A 16,790-nucleotide genomic window follows, 5' to 3' on the forward strand; every position below is an offset into this window, starting at 1 on the left:
GTAGCTACTTCTCTTTTTCTTTCTGTGTTGCCTAGCAACATTGCCAGGAAAATGAGTGGGCTGTCTCTCCCTGCAACACACACTCACACTTCCTACCTCATTTTGAAACACAGGAATATAAGCTGCTTTTTTTTTTTTTTTAAGGAATATTGAGACATTTGACCGCTTCTTCACAAACAAGAAAATCTATATTTTTATTTATGTTAATTATGATGGTTTAATCAGCTTTTTTCCTTCCCTTAATATTATATTTTTGTTACCTCTTTTGGTATTTTAGAATAGTGCTATACAATAGGAGTCTGCATGCCAGATATTTTTCTTCTTGAAAGCGCTGACGGCAAGTGTACCAAGCAACCGTCCTATTTTCCCAAAACACTGTTATTTAAATTGCTGTCTAGAAGCGTTTGGTCACAGATGCAGATCCGGGAGGATCTTTTCCATCCATGAACTTTCTGGGGTCCCATTTCTTAATACATCAGGAAGAAAAGTGTTGTATTGTGTAGGTGGAATGAAGCTCCCCATGATACTCCCACATGGCTGACTTTTGTAGATTATCTGATCAGTCAGATGATGTGAAGAGTGGGTGGTTCGAAATAGAAAAGAAGCCAGGATTCTAGACACTCTCTGCAGATCTGAGCTGGTTGCCTGGTGACCAACAGAGGGATCTCATAGCAGAAAAGGGTGGAGGGAAGAAGAGGGAAGGTGATGGGTGAGCGGTTGGGGAACCAGGAAGAACATTGGGAAGGGAGCAGGGAGGTCAAGTTCGCATTCTTTCTGTCTTCCAAACATACCATTTTGAAAAGGCAATGTTTATTGGGTGTATGCGCGGTGCAAATGCAACCCTTGAGTTGCTACTCTGGGACCAGAATTTGCTGAATGCCAGCTGGAGCTCCTAATAAATTATTGCCTGAGGTAAGCACGTTCCTCTTCTACCCAGAATGGGAAGGAAACGTTCAAGGAAGAATTGCCTAGATACATAGTAGCAGAGTTGGTGTTGACAGATCTCAGGGGCTATAGAACGGGACACAAAGGAAGGCAAAAGCTCATGAGCAGATCAAGCCAATAAGGCAGAATAAGCACCCTTTTCATCTATTTAGATGGTTTCATGATCTTTCCTCTTATCCAAATTTGACGACTCTAAAGGGTTCAATGACATCAGAAACCAAGGATGCCCATTCAGTGTTGTTCCACTCCTAAGAGAGCCACAGGGCACCTAAGAAAGCCAAGTAAACAAATCTATACTGCCCTTCATCTTACAGGACCTGTATCGCCCCCTCTCTTCGGATGATTTGGATTCAGTAGGAGACTCAGTGTAAAAGAGACAATGGAGCAGTGTATATGGTTTGTGGTTGGGTGAAGGTTTCACGTTTCCTAAGCAAAAGTCTAACAGCAAAATACACAAAAGAGTTTTGCATACCTTGAAATTATGAAGCCTAAATCATATAAAAGGAAATCTCCAGGCGTTTTATATTAATCCTTGAAAGAGATTTTTTTTTATATCTCCTACGTTGATTTGACTGAGGGAGCTTGAACACAGACTGGCTCAGTTGGTGAGGTTTTTATGCCAGGCCTGGCTCTACATGAATTTCATTTATGGACCCGATCTTAGTTTCAGAACATGCTAATGGTGTAGCAAGACAGTCATAATTTCTGTAGATGGGGTTTTCATTTTCATCATAAGTAAACATGCAGATACAAATTTTCTGTACAATTCTGTACAGATTTTCTGGCTAAGCAGATTAAAATGCCACTAGCAGACATTTTTTCTTAAAGTTATATTCTTCTTAAACTTTACACTGCTTATTTTAAAGGACTTTTACTGCAAAATAATCAAAATATTCAAGTAGGATTCTTCTTCTTCCTAGACAGTATTCAGAGCTACTTGTTATTTTGTGGGTTAGTATAGGTGAGGAAAAACACCCATGTCAAAGACATATCTCATGAAGACTCTGTTGTTAAGCATAGGAACTTTCCTTATTTTTGTTGTAAAAAGTAAATTTTACTCTTTAAACTTACCTTTCATTGAAAACAGCATAAGTATAGCTTAAACATGAAGAATTTGTTCAATGGCATTGCTATAAATTATATAATTCCTCCCTACAACCATATATATAGTTTTTCAAATATGTAAATGCTGAAGCTAGGAAGCTTTTTTCATTAAACATACAGACCTAAAAAATTGTGTCTGGACTTATTCCAAAAAACCAATTTGAAAAGCAAAATTCTTTTAAATGGTGCTACATAAATCAGGCCCCAAATATCCAAATCTCTACTCTGATAAATCCTGGATCTTACTGGTGTTTTGGAAATTTTCATATGCAAAACTCCTTTGTGTTAAACTAAGTAAGTCTATGATTATAACCTATTGTTAAACATTAACCTACTAATTCTGCTTTCCTAGTCCTCTGTTTAAAAATTATAGTCAGCTTTGCTTAAACATAAAACAATTATTTTTAATCTGAATGTTAAGAACTAATTTAATGTGTATGGTCTATCGTATTTAAGCCATACCCTAGTGATCATTTAGTTTTACTAGTTCAAACACTAACAATTTAAGACTTGTGTAGCATGGTTTTGATATTTTACAGGCTTGACATATCTCAGTAGGTGATAAATTTAAGATGTATGATGCCACTTGGAGGCTTTTACTTGGGGTTTTTTTTTTTTCAAATTTTACTTGAAAATTGAATTTAAAAACAAAATGTTTGATTCAAAATGGAGAGAATTTCAGTTGTCATATACTGTTTTAAATGTTATCCATTTATCTCCTTGATAAATTGCTCAACTATCAAATTTTACCATCTGGTTTATAGTTACATATGTTACTATCTCACTTTCCAAGTGAATAAAATATTCCAACCATAAGAAGGAGAAGAAGAAAAAAAAAACAGTACAGGCAACCTAACAGCATTTGAAAACTTAGCCTTATAAAAATTAGTGCCTCATTATCCTGTCTGTTGCAGAGAAAGACACTTCTCTGGCAGGTTATTTGAGAACCGCAAACTGAACCATTCCATCTTGAAAGAACAGTTCATAATACCTGTTCCAGACTTCAGATTTTAAAACTGTTTCCAATAGAAATGAACAGAGACTCCTGCTGAGATCAAAAGGCTGCTTTGTTTTAGCTGAAACAGTAAACATCTGTGAGGTTGCCTATGCTGGTGTCTGTTCTAGTTATGTCTTTGTAAAATGCATTACTTAATACAGTTGAGTCCATAAAAGATTAGTATGTATTTGACTGAACTGTCAAAAATGCAAAGAAAGCAGTGGAACAGTTACCCTAAATCTGGTGGGGTCAGATGGTCCAGAACAAAAAATAAATTCCGATAATTTTAACTTCCCTGAACTGTCAATCTTATGGACAACTACTGCTTAGAAAGGTCCAATAAACGCTATTTGTTCTGGATAAGTGGCAGATATTGCCAATTGATATGAAGCCCAGGGCTTTGTTTAGACATGGCAAAAAGAAACTGGACTTGTACTAATTGCCGATAGATATCATGGCCAACTTTCCATTCAAGCAGTTCCGAGGGAAATGCTATTCCACAGCATTTAATCTTTTGAACATATGACTTTTATTAAACGACTGTTCAGGGGCAATATATATCATTTACTTTTGAAACTAAAATCCCTCAGAGATTGAAACAGCACACCATTTATAGACTTTGAGATCTCTTCCTGTGCAGAGCATAATTCCATTATACTAAAGCAGAAATAAAAAAAAAAAAAATCCTTAGCAACAAACCAGAAGTTTTCAGTTTATTGGTGGAACCGAAATGATGATTTATAGGCACTTAAGATTTACTTACTTATAGAATTCTTTAAAAAAAAAAATTAGACACTGAATTTTTAAATTGTTCTACTGGGCAGAAGAGACCTCCAGCAAAAGCAATGCATTTTTGTCCTTATGGTAGACCTTAAATGTTCTGTGAAGACATTGCACTGTAGGAAAAATTTGATCATTGGCACTTACATTTTCGCCTTTAGACATCATAGAGAACGATACCATAAACGTATCCCTGCTTTCAGCATTTTAGAAATGCAAAACCTAATTATATATCAAGTATAAACTTCAGTGTGAACTCAGAGACTGGTTCTGAAAGCCACATGGTTTGTTTCTTCTTTGTCTTGCTTAATTACGTGGGGTGGGGCAGGAGTTCCCAATGTTTTCATACTGTCATAGACTTTTGAGACGTGTCAGGTCCACACCCATCTATACACATCCCTGTGTTCTTATATTGGCTCATCTAAATATTAGAAAAATCAAATACTATCTTCTAAAAACATTTTGAACCAGAATTCATGTGCCACATGTGTTCCCTATGTTAACCAGCAGGGGTATTTTGGTTGCATCCACTGCAGATCTGTACATGATTTTTTTTTTTTTTCATTTAAAAATAATGAAATCTAAAAGCCACATTTCTTAATACAAATGAATGAATATACAGAATAATATCCTTAAAAAAATAATTCCATATATTTTAGCTGTTGGACTACTAAATTTTTCATATGTGGCCATATATCTACCCAGGTGTGTAGGTGTTTACGTAAATTTGCAGGGCTCAGTGTGTATATGGGTGTGCTTATGTAAGTATTTGTGTATGTTTATAGACCATACATAGTAGAATATGGTATTTGTGACACAGCCTTATAAGTTACTGGCTCTTGTGGAATTGTATGTAAAACCTTTCATGTCATAAATCAGTACCCATGACATATTAATTGAGGCATATTTAACTTCAAAAGTAGTTTGCTAAACTAGTATGGCAAAATGGTTCCAAATAATAGGCAGATGTACTGATTTATTTTAAACAATTTGGAATCCAGTTAAACAAAAATCTCAAATTCAGATAAATCAATATTGTGTTAACTCTTAAATATAAGCATACATTAATGCTTATATTGTTATGTCCTGATATTCTATTATTAAAATGATTATATACTATCACTGATGTTTCTCTAATGTGTATGACATGTGGTGATTGTCAGTCAGTGTTCACTAAAAAAAGGAAGTATTGATTTATAGGGTTGTGAGTAGGTGAGTAATTATATTGAAACATAAATCGAAGAGAATCCAAACTGTGTTTGATTTGAAGTAAGTTGAATTGCAAAGCCAGATAACCTGTAAGGCAGTTTTGTATGTTCTTTCAAAACACGATTCTAAACTATTGATGTATTTTCAGTAGTAACCCTACTATACTTGCTGTATGTGTGTATAACAAATATACACACTCCTGAAAATGTTAATTGAATGAATATATTGGGAATGAACTTTTTGGCCAACCCAATGCTATATATACATACATTTCCTATTTATGCATATTTGCATTAGCCTGGCTAGCATCTCTAATTGTGCATGTCAGTGACAACGATATCCCACAGAATTATAGTGCGAAAATTAGAGATATATTGAATTCGAAATACCAGTTGCCTGATGCAGTTTGTTATACTGTCAGCTGAAAAATATTTGTAACTTTGTGCCTGTAATGCATGTGGAAAAGATACGAAATCTGAGGCCCTAGCTGTAATTTTTTAGGGTGCATGATATATAGTGTCTTTAAAATGTGGTTCATTTTAGTAAAGACGATGGATAAATTCCAAGATAGTATAAATGTTGCATGTAATACATGGGTGTTTGTATTATATATGGCCACAAAATGGTTTTGAAGCCAGGGTAGTAGGTATCTGAAAGGTCATAGGCAAAGAACTATGAAAGTTAATTTTCTTGTGATGTGTTTCTTTGAGTTTATATTCATCAACAAGCAAGGAATTGAGTTTATTTTGTTCTAAGGTCATTTTACTTTGAAATATACTATGAATGTTGTAAATTCGGATAAAATTTTTGTAGAGAGGTTGACATACTTCCTGCTTACAGTTTGAGTTGCTCGGATGTGTATTCTCTTAAAAAAAGCATTTGGTGTTAAAATGTTTTAAACAGCAACATGTTTTAAAAACCCATCAGTTGAGGCCATCAGCAGAGTTTTACAGAGCGAAATGATGAAATGTTTCATTGACCTACCCAATTTTGAAAGTTCCATCACTTTGTACTGTGGCTTCACTGTAAAATATTGTCCGTTGTGTTTCACGCTGGACCATGTTATTCCTCTCAAAGTTAATGTTGTGACACTTACCACCTTAAAAATAACTAATAAACAGGAAAAACCACCTATGTTGTTCAGTGAGTTTCTTTCAGAAAACTTGGTAAGTAGACATTGAAATCGAAATGACTGTGTGGGGTAAGGGTTACATTCATAATCATATTTATGGTGTTTTAGGATGTAATTAGCATCAGCAGATGATACCTGAGATACTGCAGAATGACGTCGCACGACATCCAAAGTATAAAATACTGACAATAACAATGAAATAAGACTATCTGATGAAGAATTCTGTTTTAGTTGGTTATATTAAAATCATTAATACACTTTCCTCTCAGGGTTGCCTTAATGGTGAATATGTCAAACAAATAGGTAACTGGTTGAAAAAAAGAAATTTTAACCATAGCAACTTCCTCCTGGGCATGAAGGCATTTTTCCCAAGGTCATCTAATTTGCAGGGGGGAAAAAAATGTGCATGTGTCTATAGGTGCATGTGTGTGTATGAAAGGTATTTTAAAAGTGCTAAATAAATAAATATATCATAAAATAACTATAATAACAAAGTTGATTACCCAACTTTAATATAGAACAAAAATCCATAATCTGTTTCATTCTTAATATGGTATATAAGGGAGAATAGAAAATTCTACTGGCCTAGTTAGAAAAAAATTGTTTACATTAAAATTATTATAGAAGTCTAAAATTCTGGTTTTAAATCTAACATTTTTACTAGGTTCATTTTAACCTTAAAATTATAGTTTGCTTTAATTGGTTCTCTTTATTATTTCCATGATAACCTAAATATAGTCAGTACTCAAAGCAATAATGGTACAACTGGAAGGAATGTTTACAAATTTATAAAATTCCAAATTGTGCTTCTACTTTCTGAATATAATAGACTTCAAAGTGAAATGGAGCAGGTGCCTGAAAGAGTAGTGCTGGGAATCCAAATTGAGGAGTAAATCATGGAGGGAATTATTTTATTGAGAGGAGATTCCCCTTCCAAACTATGATTTCACAGCGAGGAACTCCTAAGAGGAGACCTGGTGCCCACCAAGACAAATGGTTGAGATTCTAAATGTACAGATCCTGGCTTTAAGTGAGCATAGTGACTAGACGGTAGCAGCAAGGCAGGCTGCCCCATACAACAGAGTCATAACTAAACGTGTTTATTTTTGATATCTTGGCTCCGTGCTTTCACTAACATAGATTTAATGCCAGTATTCCCATTTTCATTTTCTCTTCCTCTAAGTAAACCTATTTTATGAATGACAGTTCTACAGTCCTTTTAAAACTTTGACCAAATGTTTATAACTTTTTACGCGTTTCAGTATTCATTCTGAGTTATGCATGTGTTTGCTATGCCGTAAACTTTAGGTTATGCATACTATGGAGAATGCAGACAAGGGAATTTGGAAAAAGGAATTACTTTTGTGCCTTGTTTCAAGTAATGGAGCCTTATTAGTTATTGTAGATTGATGGCATCAACTTATTGTTCTCTACCCACTTGGAAAGTAAATGAGTATATGTTTTTTCTATATACACAGAGTCCCTTGGATTTCAAGCTCTCTACGCAAAGGTTATGATTTAATTTTGTTATATGAGATCATCTTTAGACATTCTATAGGCCTCAAGTCAGGATCACCAAGACAATTATGTGAGTTTGTTAAATATTTGTTGGTTGTGTTTCCTTTATAAAATTGATCCAGTTGATTTGTAAATTCTTTTACTGCTATTTTCCAAAAAAAATGTTAACCAAGTAATAACTGCATGCCAAGACAGAATGTGAAGTGGAAACAATGTAATTATCCAGACAAAGCTAAAGTTATCTGGTGAGATTTTTCTACCTTGATTACATCAGTTGGATCAATCGGATATTTTTGTAGTCATTATTCGGTGTGGACCCCAGCTGAGTGCCATTAATACAAATGGCAGGAGGAACTCGTACCATTTATGTTTGAAATGAACTGTTTTTTTACTACATAGTCATCAGATACATCTTGGTAAAATGTGGTTAGAACTGTTATGTCAGCTTTCTCACTTACTTCAAAAAAGTGTGATATGTTCTCCATCTGATACATGATCCAGAGCTAAATAGCTACACTTAGGATGTGTTCTTACTTAGGCCAGTGCTTTTATGAAGGTGTGCCATAAAAGCATCCAGGTGCCAGCAACCTGCCCACCTGGTTCCCATTAAATCTGCCTGGAAGCGATGACATTTCAAATGTCAGAATATCTCTTAGAGCAGCTAATTGCATTAAATTCTAAAATAACTGTATGTTTTGCACTGTACACCCATATGCCTTGGAATTCGCATACTGACTGAAGCAAACACAAAATCTTATCATCATGTATCCTATAAAATGGTTTATCTTCTCAGAAAAACCAAATAAGTAAATTGATTTCATTTATAAGCATGCAAAAATATAAGTGGGCCTTTTAGCTTCTGTAGGTCATAGATAAAGGCTGATTCATCTCATTGGGTTAATTCTAAAGAACAAGAACCTACACATTTTCCCTTTAGTATTTTCAAAATCCTTCAATCAGACTTATGGGCAATAATCAAAATGTTCCCACACCGTCTAAGGTAGTATATTTAGGAGTAGTTACCAGGGTACTCAAAGGACTGTGGTGATTACTGAATGACTTCAACTGGGAGAGACAGCAAAAATGTTAAGTGACCAAATCAGAATCCAAAAATAACGGGCTGGAAGGATATGAATGTAATAAATATGACATTAACATGAGTAAATGAGAAGTCTTAGACTTGATCCAAAACACCAACCTCTCAAATACAGAATAAGGATATCTAACACACTGTGAGCTCAGTGTAGGCTTAAAAGTTATGTTGTTACTGTTAAGCCAATATGATCTTAAAGTGCATTAATATTCTATTAACAAGGAAGAAAGCTCTACCCTTCTCTCTCTCTGCTGGTCAGGGTACACCTAGAATATTGCATTTGTTTTGGGCACCAGCATTAACCAGAGAAATCGACAACTGGAGGGTCAAGGGGTCATGGGGCCGTGTCTGATGACTGACAACCCAAAAAACTGGGATTATTGAAATTGAAAAAGAGAAGACACAGAAGGGACCAAGTATCTCTTTCCAAATACTGGAAACATTGTCCTCTTGGGAAATGCACTGTTCTGGGTGGCTCCAGAGGTGAGAGCTAAGAACAACAAATAGGAAATATAGAGGGGCATCATTTGAACATAACTTAAGGAAGAACTTTCTTTGCCTCATTAACAATTAGGGGGCTGCCTTAGGAAGTAATGTGTTCAGTATTGGAGGTGTTTGGACAGAGGCCATTTGACCACATGCCTGGGATTTCTCTAGTGGGCATTTGGTCTCTCAGTGGAAGTAGGTTAGAACAGGTAACATTTAAGGTCCATTTCAGTCCCTGAAGTTCGTTGAATCCATGAATGGTCATTGTCTTGGAAAAGTGTATAATGTTAACTATCTTACTTCTTTGGGGAAAAGAAGAGGTAACACCGTTAGAAATTTAATATATTTATTTTACGTAATTTGAGCATAGTAAATAAAATGAGAACTTTCCATTTTCAGAGTACCGTGTTTGTAATTAAATGTTTTTCTCTTACAATTGTCTGTTACCTTCAGACAGTATGAAATATGAAATGACTTGGAGTACGTTTTCAAACCTAAAGTTGAAAATAAGCAATTTTAAACATAAGCAGATTTGTGTTAACCCTACTTTTTTTTTTTTTTTTTTTTTTTTTTTTAACCAGAGCCTAAAAAACTTGAGGGGTTTTTTGTTCATAAGGTAGAGAAAAACACAGCTGGCACTATGGCTAGCTTTCAGGGCATCAGACATTTGGTGGCACTATTGAAAATACAATTCATTAGTTGATAAGGCAGTTTAGTGAATAATATCCAGCAAGTTTATTAAACATTACAGTTTAAAAGATGTTTTCGTATTATTTGGGTCAGAATTCTGTATTGAGTATCTGATGTTCTTATTAAAAGAACAAGATTTTGGAACTGAGTCCATAAGTTGTGGACATCTTTGCTAGGAAACACGCTACTAGTCTATTAATTTGAATGCTTGATTCTGAAAGAATGTGTCTTTGTATTCTAAAATCTAAAACGCCATATGACAGGACAGAACCTGCCATCCCAAACCACAACGTGTCTGCATTATTAAACACCATTTGTGATGCTGCTGGAAGAAATTCAAGGACCGGAAGGCCCAGAAGAGAAAGTCTACATTTTAGACATTTCCTTACTGCTTTTCCGCTTGGAACACCGTTTGTCTACAGCACGAGCAATGACACAAGGGATAAAAGATCTCCCTGTTCTGGAAAACACACACCTTCCCCTCAAATGCAGTAGCGTTAATGTTTCTTTTCTCCAGACCTCAACATCGTAAATCTGCCTTGTCTCAGCCATGTATTCCAATATTATAAATACCAGGTTTTCACAAACAAACATCCGTAAAAGTCAGCAGAGCACACTTAGAGGCTCATGCATTTATAGTGCCTTCGACAGAGTTGGTTATGACCACACAGTGTTCCAGCAAGAAAAACTCTGTTTCAGGGTCGCAATCTGAGTCCTTTCTGGCCTGCCACAGGACAAATGCGTGCTTCTGGTCACAAAGGGAGTTTGAATGAGAGAGGATGGAAAACAGCTCAAGTCACCAGGCTGATGGATTGGGGGATTATTACAATACTGGAAAATAAAAGGCACATCACACAGACTAGGTGACCTTCAGGCATGTGGTGTACTAGAGTAACCACAAAACTTCTAGAAAGTCCTATGAGGAAGCAGATGCATCAATGCCATGCATTTAACTTTTATTCCCATCGTGTCACCTGTCAGCTTTGATGAACTCGTCCCATGGAACGTGGTCATCTTAGCGCACCCAGGAGAATGTGCTATGGCAGTTGACTCAAATGGTGCTGCAGTGACTGAAGTAGCGTTTGCCCGATTATATTCATCCTTTGGGTGAAAATTAAAATCTTTGAATTTCCTGATATTGTTGGGCGTAATGGCAAGATACTGTTGGGCATAATGACAGTACGTAAAACTTCTCTTCCTACTTACTTTGTGCTGGATGGAATGGGGAGGAGGTTGAAGGGAGACAGGTAAGGAGAGCAGAAGTAGGTCAACTTTGCTTCTCGCCACCTCTTCATTATTAATTCAACTACAGATGCTCTCTCCCTTCTCTCTGCTCCACAGACAGCCGGCACCCTGAGCCAATGCTGCCCCCTCACCACCTCCAGGCTCCCATCAGGCCAACCAAGTGGATAAACCCAGGGAAACAGAAGGAGGATCTTTTAGGACAAGCTGTGTTCACTGTTTAGAAATAGCATTGAAATGTGCAAATTGTTTTCTCAAGGAATAGACAGAGGAATGGAAAGATTCATTGTTAAAGTACTGCCTCCTGGCTGATCACAGTATTAAATATTTGGTATTGTTTCATCCTCTGAGCTTTGTAATATAGTTGCTACACTGTTTGCTCTCATGGGTCTTGGGTCCAGATACACCCAAAATTTACAAAGGAATCACAGGCTTAGGCTTTCAGTTCTATCTTTGCCTCAGGAATAAAAGTAATAATAAGTAAATATTTCCTGTTATGTAACATTTAACATATCAATAACTTGCTTAGTGCTTATGCCTTTACCTCAAAGTGGAATTAACAAACCCACTCTTTAACCTTTCTCCAAGGATGTGGCAAAGCTGAATATTTTTTAAAGGATATTCCATAAAAAACAAACTGAAGAAAATTTTTTTCTATGGTAAGAATAGAGGAAAAAAAAAAAAGAGAGATCAGAATGACCCCTTATCTGAAGCCTGTTTGCAGATAAGAGTGTGGAAGAGTGAGGTGAGGTACCTCAAATCTGCCAAACCTAAGCAGTGAGCAAAAGGTTGCTAATTTTGAGAAAAAGAAATAAAAAGTCATGGAACATCCAGAGGGACAATGATGAAACTGACTCAGTTAGCGCCGTCTATTATTGGGTAATAGGGTGGGGGGAGAGGTAGTCCTAACCGAATAGTCTAAGAACCTCCCTTCCCGAGTATTAAGACCAATTTCTCCCTGGTGGTGGGTACAGTTACCTCCCGAGATTCTGGGCTGGGCACAGCACCTGGAGACTCGGGTAGTGGGACCGAGGATTTTTATTCTCTGTTTCTGTTTCCCCCCAGAGCTCTCAGCATGGAGGCTCCTCCACTTCACTTGCATCCACCAAAGTCTGCAGCTCGATGGACGAGAACGACGGACCTGGAGAAGGTGGTGAGCTTTGGACTTGGTGTCTGAGGAGAAGGCTCAGCTTGTACTTGGGCAGAGGATGGGCTGGCTAAATTTACACCCACCAGGAAACTGTCACTTCTCCAGCAGGATGAGCCTGAAGCAGCTTCAGAGGCTCATAGCAAGGGGGTAGGATTGAACGTGGCTCCCACCAGGGATGGTATCTACTCTCGGGGGCCAGGAAGAGGGAGTTAGCCTAATGTGGAGACGTTTCCCATCCTCTGAAGGTATAAGCAACCTAACAAGGTCAGCTATTGCCCACTTTGCAAATAAAAGGGGGTAATTGTTGCCTTTGTTGTTCTAAATTCTGTTCACTTTTGGAACAAGAAAGGCATCTTTACTCTTTTGCTTGACGGTGATAGCGCTGCAGAGGTACTCTAACTTAAGTGAAGTCAAAATGTGAAAATCTGGCTTAAAAAGAATGAATTGATGGCAGTTGCAAAAATATTCTTTGGACCTTAAGTGAATTCACTTTAGAAAGTGGTGAGATGACGTGGATTCCAGAATAGACTTTTTTGCTAACTCCTGGATTGTTTTAGATAAGCCTCTTCTGCTCTCCACATCTGGGGGTTATTATCAGGCTCAAATCAATTATGAGAAATTATTTAGAAACTAAAGTATAAAACTGATATGATCAAGCCACTGTTACAGAATCAGCACCCCTTATTTGTTTTAAATAATATGATTTAATTTTCCAATAAAGTACCGTTTGGGGGAAACACTTTTATTACGTTATGTGAGATACCTGACTTACCCAAGGATTATTTCCTGACTACCATGCAATATCAGACTTTTTTGGTATTTCCAGAAGTATGAAATTCAGCCATCCAGAAGGCTCTTTTGTTCCAATGTGTTTTATTTACTTAATGAAATGAAATGGTCCTTGACGGAGCCTTTTTGGCTAAGTCTTCTTAGCCAAAAGCCTAAAAGATGCATTTTTGTCAATAGTCAGGAAAAAAATCCCAAGCCATGTGCTCCAGATGGGTGCCCAGTGGAAGGAAGGATGGAAGCACCTCCCTACATTTCCCATCTGAAGCCAGGGTTGCCTCTGACAGCTAAGGATGGTTACTTTTACTATCCGCGTAGGAAAGAGCCTTAAGACCGCATCATCCGAGAGATATTTTGTAAATTCGGGTGTTTTGCAGTGGATTTGAAACTTCTCCAACCATTTTCTGTAATAACCATGGGCTAGGTAAAAATCCCCAGGCTGAATCCTTCAAACGGAGGCAAAATTGTGGCTTCTTTGGGGTGAGATGGAGCGGGTGGGGGGGGGGAGTGGAGGTAAGTCTCCAGCTCTCGCTTTATTCCGGAGACCACTGAGATCGCTTCTAGTGGGTTAAACGTAAAATGTCACCTGTAAAGAGGTGAAGAGGTTGCACAAATGCCGAGGACAAAAGTAGCAGCAGCAAATGTCCTACATTTGCACACGCTTTCCAGAAATTTCCTCCACTCTAGAATCCAGAGTGGTGCAGATTGGAAATGATCACAAAACCAGAATAAGTAAGGGTCCTAAAGCAGATGTCTGCTGATTGTGAATTTCCATTTCCCGTTCCCCAACCCTGCAGACTAAACTCAATGAGAACACGGAAATCACCAAGAAAGCCCATTTGCCACCTACGGTTTTAATTTTATTTTGAGAAGAAATGTTTAGTCTCAGTTTATGATTAAAGGTCAGAAAAGGAGCACGTTTAGAAAGCACACTAGGCTTCCATCACATTTTGTATTCAGGTTGCCTGAGGGAAAGGCAGGATTTATAACTTTAAAGCATGTAAATTTTAGAGCCCAGCTATAAAAGGCTTTTTATACCCCTAAGATGTTAAAGGTTATCCACTATATTTATGTGACCTAAGTGTGGCTTATTTAGTTTTATGGCCTTAGATATTTAAAGCATTATTAGGCATTTGTAAAATATTTCAAAATGCATTTTAAGGGGGAAAATGCGTTGTGTTAGTGGCACTAACATAATTGAAACTACAAAACTGTTCTGTTCACAGACATAATAGATATTGCAGTTTTAACTCAGCATCTGCTGCCCAGGTTGCTGGTGAGAAATTTGTCTAAAATCTGCTCATTGATACTGGGGAGGGGTGGCAATCAGTGCTTATTAGTTCATAAGGAATTTTACGGAGATCTCTATTTCAGGATGTAGTAAAGCAAAGTGTCCAAACAGCAGGCATTTTTCATGCTTGTACAATGTCAAGCGGCCCAGAGTCCCTTACGAACTGCATTTTCCTCCCTACCTAGGAATGTCATTTCTCTGGACACCATGGGTATGCAGTAAACGCTATTGATCAAATTGGCATGAAATGAAAAGTGAAACTTCCTCCTCAGAATCCCCACTGCAGCAGAAAGCATAAGTTGCTCTTAACCTCGGTGGCAGTGGACTCCATACATTTTACGTTTCCTTTTAGTTTATCATTCGTCTTAGTAATAACGGTTGATGATGCAATGTCGGCAAGGAGGTGGGAGTCGGGGACTGGCCTCCCTATACAGAAAATGACATATTGACGCTGAATCAGTTCCAGTCTATTAGATGATACTTCTAAACGTCTCTTTTGTGCAACATCTGTGTTCCCTTTTCTACCAGTAAAAACATACTAATGATTCTTTCAGAAGTGCTGGAGGAAGGCTTCCAGATTCCAGCCACAATAACAGAACGATATAAAGTCGGAAGGACAATAGGAGATGGAAATTTTGCTGTTGTCAAGGAATGTGTAGAAAGGTGAGAAGGATATCATTTGCATTGAGCTTTAAAGGAAGCACTTGGCATTATGTTTTCCAAGACAGCGTCTTTATTTGCGGTCTGTAGCACATACGGAATAGGTTAATGTCTCAACTCCAGATGTAAAAAATATTTAAAAGAAAGAAAAGCCCATCTAACAACAGATTTGAAAAATGTAGTGATTCCTGGGGACAATCTATAAATTGAGGACTTTGATTTTTCTTTTTAATGTACTCAGCAAAACTTTGCCAGAGCTTTCAGGTAAGTCCTTTTATTTTGTTAAAAAAAACAAACAAACAAACAAAAAGAACTATTGAATAGTTTTTTCGGCACTTTTTTGAGACATTTTGTAAAGGTCAGAACATTCTTATATGGGGTGTATATCTCTAACATATAACTTTCATAAAATTAAATACAGTAACTTCAAAAAACTTCAAAATGTATCTGTTCTGATCCTGACAAAAACAGCATTTAATACATTAAAATGTTTTGAAATGAATGAGCTAGGCACTCTTGTGGGCCAAAGGGAAGGACTTAGAGTGAAAGGTTTATCCCTGGGACCTTGATACCTGATCAAGGACAGTAGCCGGGGCTACTAGTTGGAGAAGTGACAGGTAAGAGTCATAGCCCAGATCAAGACCGCCTCAAACCCTAAGCCCAGCGTGAGATTTGGAGTTCGTTTCTTAAGGGGGACCCGGTCAGCCAGCAGCTTCCTCTCCGGGCTGCTGAGCAGAGTACTGGGAAGCCGGGAGCACCCACCGGCTTCCTTCAGGGAGTGTGTCCGCTGGCTTCCTGGGGGCTGGTCTGGGGTGAGCACCTTCCCCATTGCTCTTCTCTGCTCCCCTTCCCCCTACTCCCTGGGAGAGGGCCCTACGCGCTGCCCGAGTTCTCAACACTGTATGGAAAGAATGCTCTAAGCTCCACCTCCACTCAGAGAGGATGTCTCAGACTAGAGGCTCTGTCTGCAAGACCCAGAACTTATTTTTCTCCAAGTCCTTTGACTTAGAAATGATGATCCATGCCACATTAGAGCTGGACGCCTGCCCAGGGCCTCAGACACCGTGAGGGTCCTGAGTTCGGCCAGTGTCCACTGATTTGCTTCCCTTCACCCTTTGCCCGACTAAGGTAGTGGAGCCCTCCTTAGGCTCCCCTGGAGCAGTGGGTCTCAGACTTTGCCCCACTCAACATACCAGCTGGGCCAAGCCATTCCTGAGGACGGTGACAGCGACCCCCTAGAGCAGCCGCTCTGTGTCGGGGACGGGCATGAGCGACAGGCAGCTTGAAAAATCCCTTTGCTGACCCTGCTCGCCCCGCTTTTCCCCTCTCCCCCTCATACCCCCACTCCCACCATGAAGCTTGACCATTTGTTGCATGACTGCGAAATATAGAAATTTTCCCATTACTTTCCTGGGCCTCACACCTCCTCAAACAGGAGCAGCCACTGTTTACTGAGCATAAACTATATACAAGGCCCTTAACTTACGATATTTCATTTAATTATCATAATAATCCCAAACTGTTTCCATCTTATATAAAGAACGCCCGGAGAAGCTAGATGCCCAAGTAAGTAAATACTGAGCTAGTAAGTGCTTAGCAAGGCATGGATTCAAGTTTCAGCTCCAAAACCCACGCCTTTGGACCACTCTGCACCAGTGCCTCCTGCCTCGGACCAGGGGTCTTCCGTAAGAAAGTGGCTTCGCTGAG

The 16,790-nt window shown here is 38.2% G+C and overlaps 1 protein-coding gene across 5 annotated transcripts in view; it reads left to right on the forward strand.

The window, feature by feature from the left end:
* DCLK1 (doublecortin like kinase 1) overlaps positions 1-16,790 on the forward strand; it is a 335,395-nt gene that overhangs the window by 260,543 nt on the left and 58,062 nt on the right. For 2 of the 5 annotated variants that reach the window (XM_061171238.1, XM_061171240.1), the window contains exons 7-8: positions 12,262-12,349; positions 14,978-15,086. In XM_061171238.1, coding sequence (XP_061027221.1) covers positions 12,262-12,349; positions 14,978-15,086 — 197 coding nt within the window. Of the gene's footprint in view, positions 1-1,259; positions 2,045-12,261; positions 12,350-14,977; positions 15,087-16,790 lie in introns of those variants that run through there. The other 3 variants (XM_061171239.1, XM_061171242.1, XM_061171241.1) reach the window with 2 other exon arrangements.

This window comes from Eubalaena glacialis, chromosome 16 (assembly GCF_028564815.1).
Source record: "Eubalaena glacialis isolate mEubGla1 chromosome 16, mEubGla1.1.hap2.+ XY, whole genome shotgun sequence".
In the NCBI taxonomy this organism is placed as follows: domain Eukaryota; kingdom Metazoa; phylum Chordata; class Mammalia; order Artiodactyla; family Balaenidae; genus Eubalaena; species Eubalaena glacialis.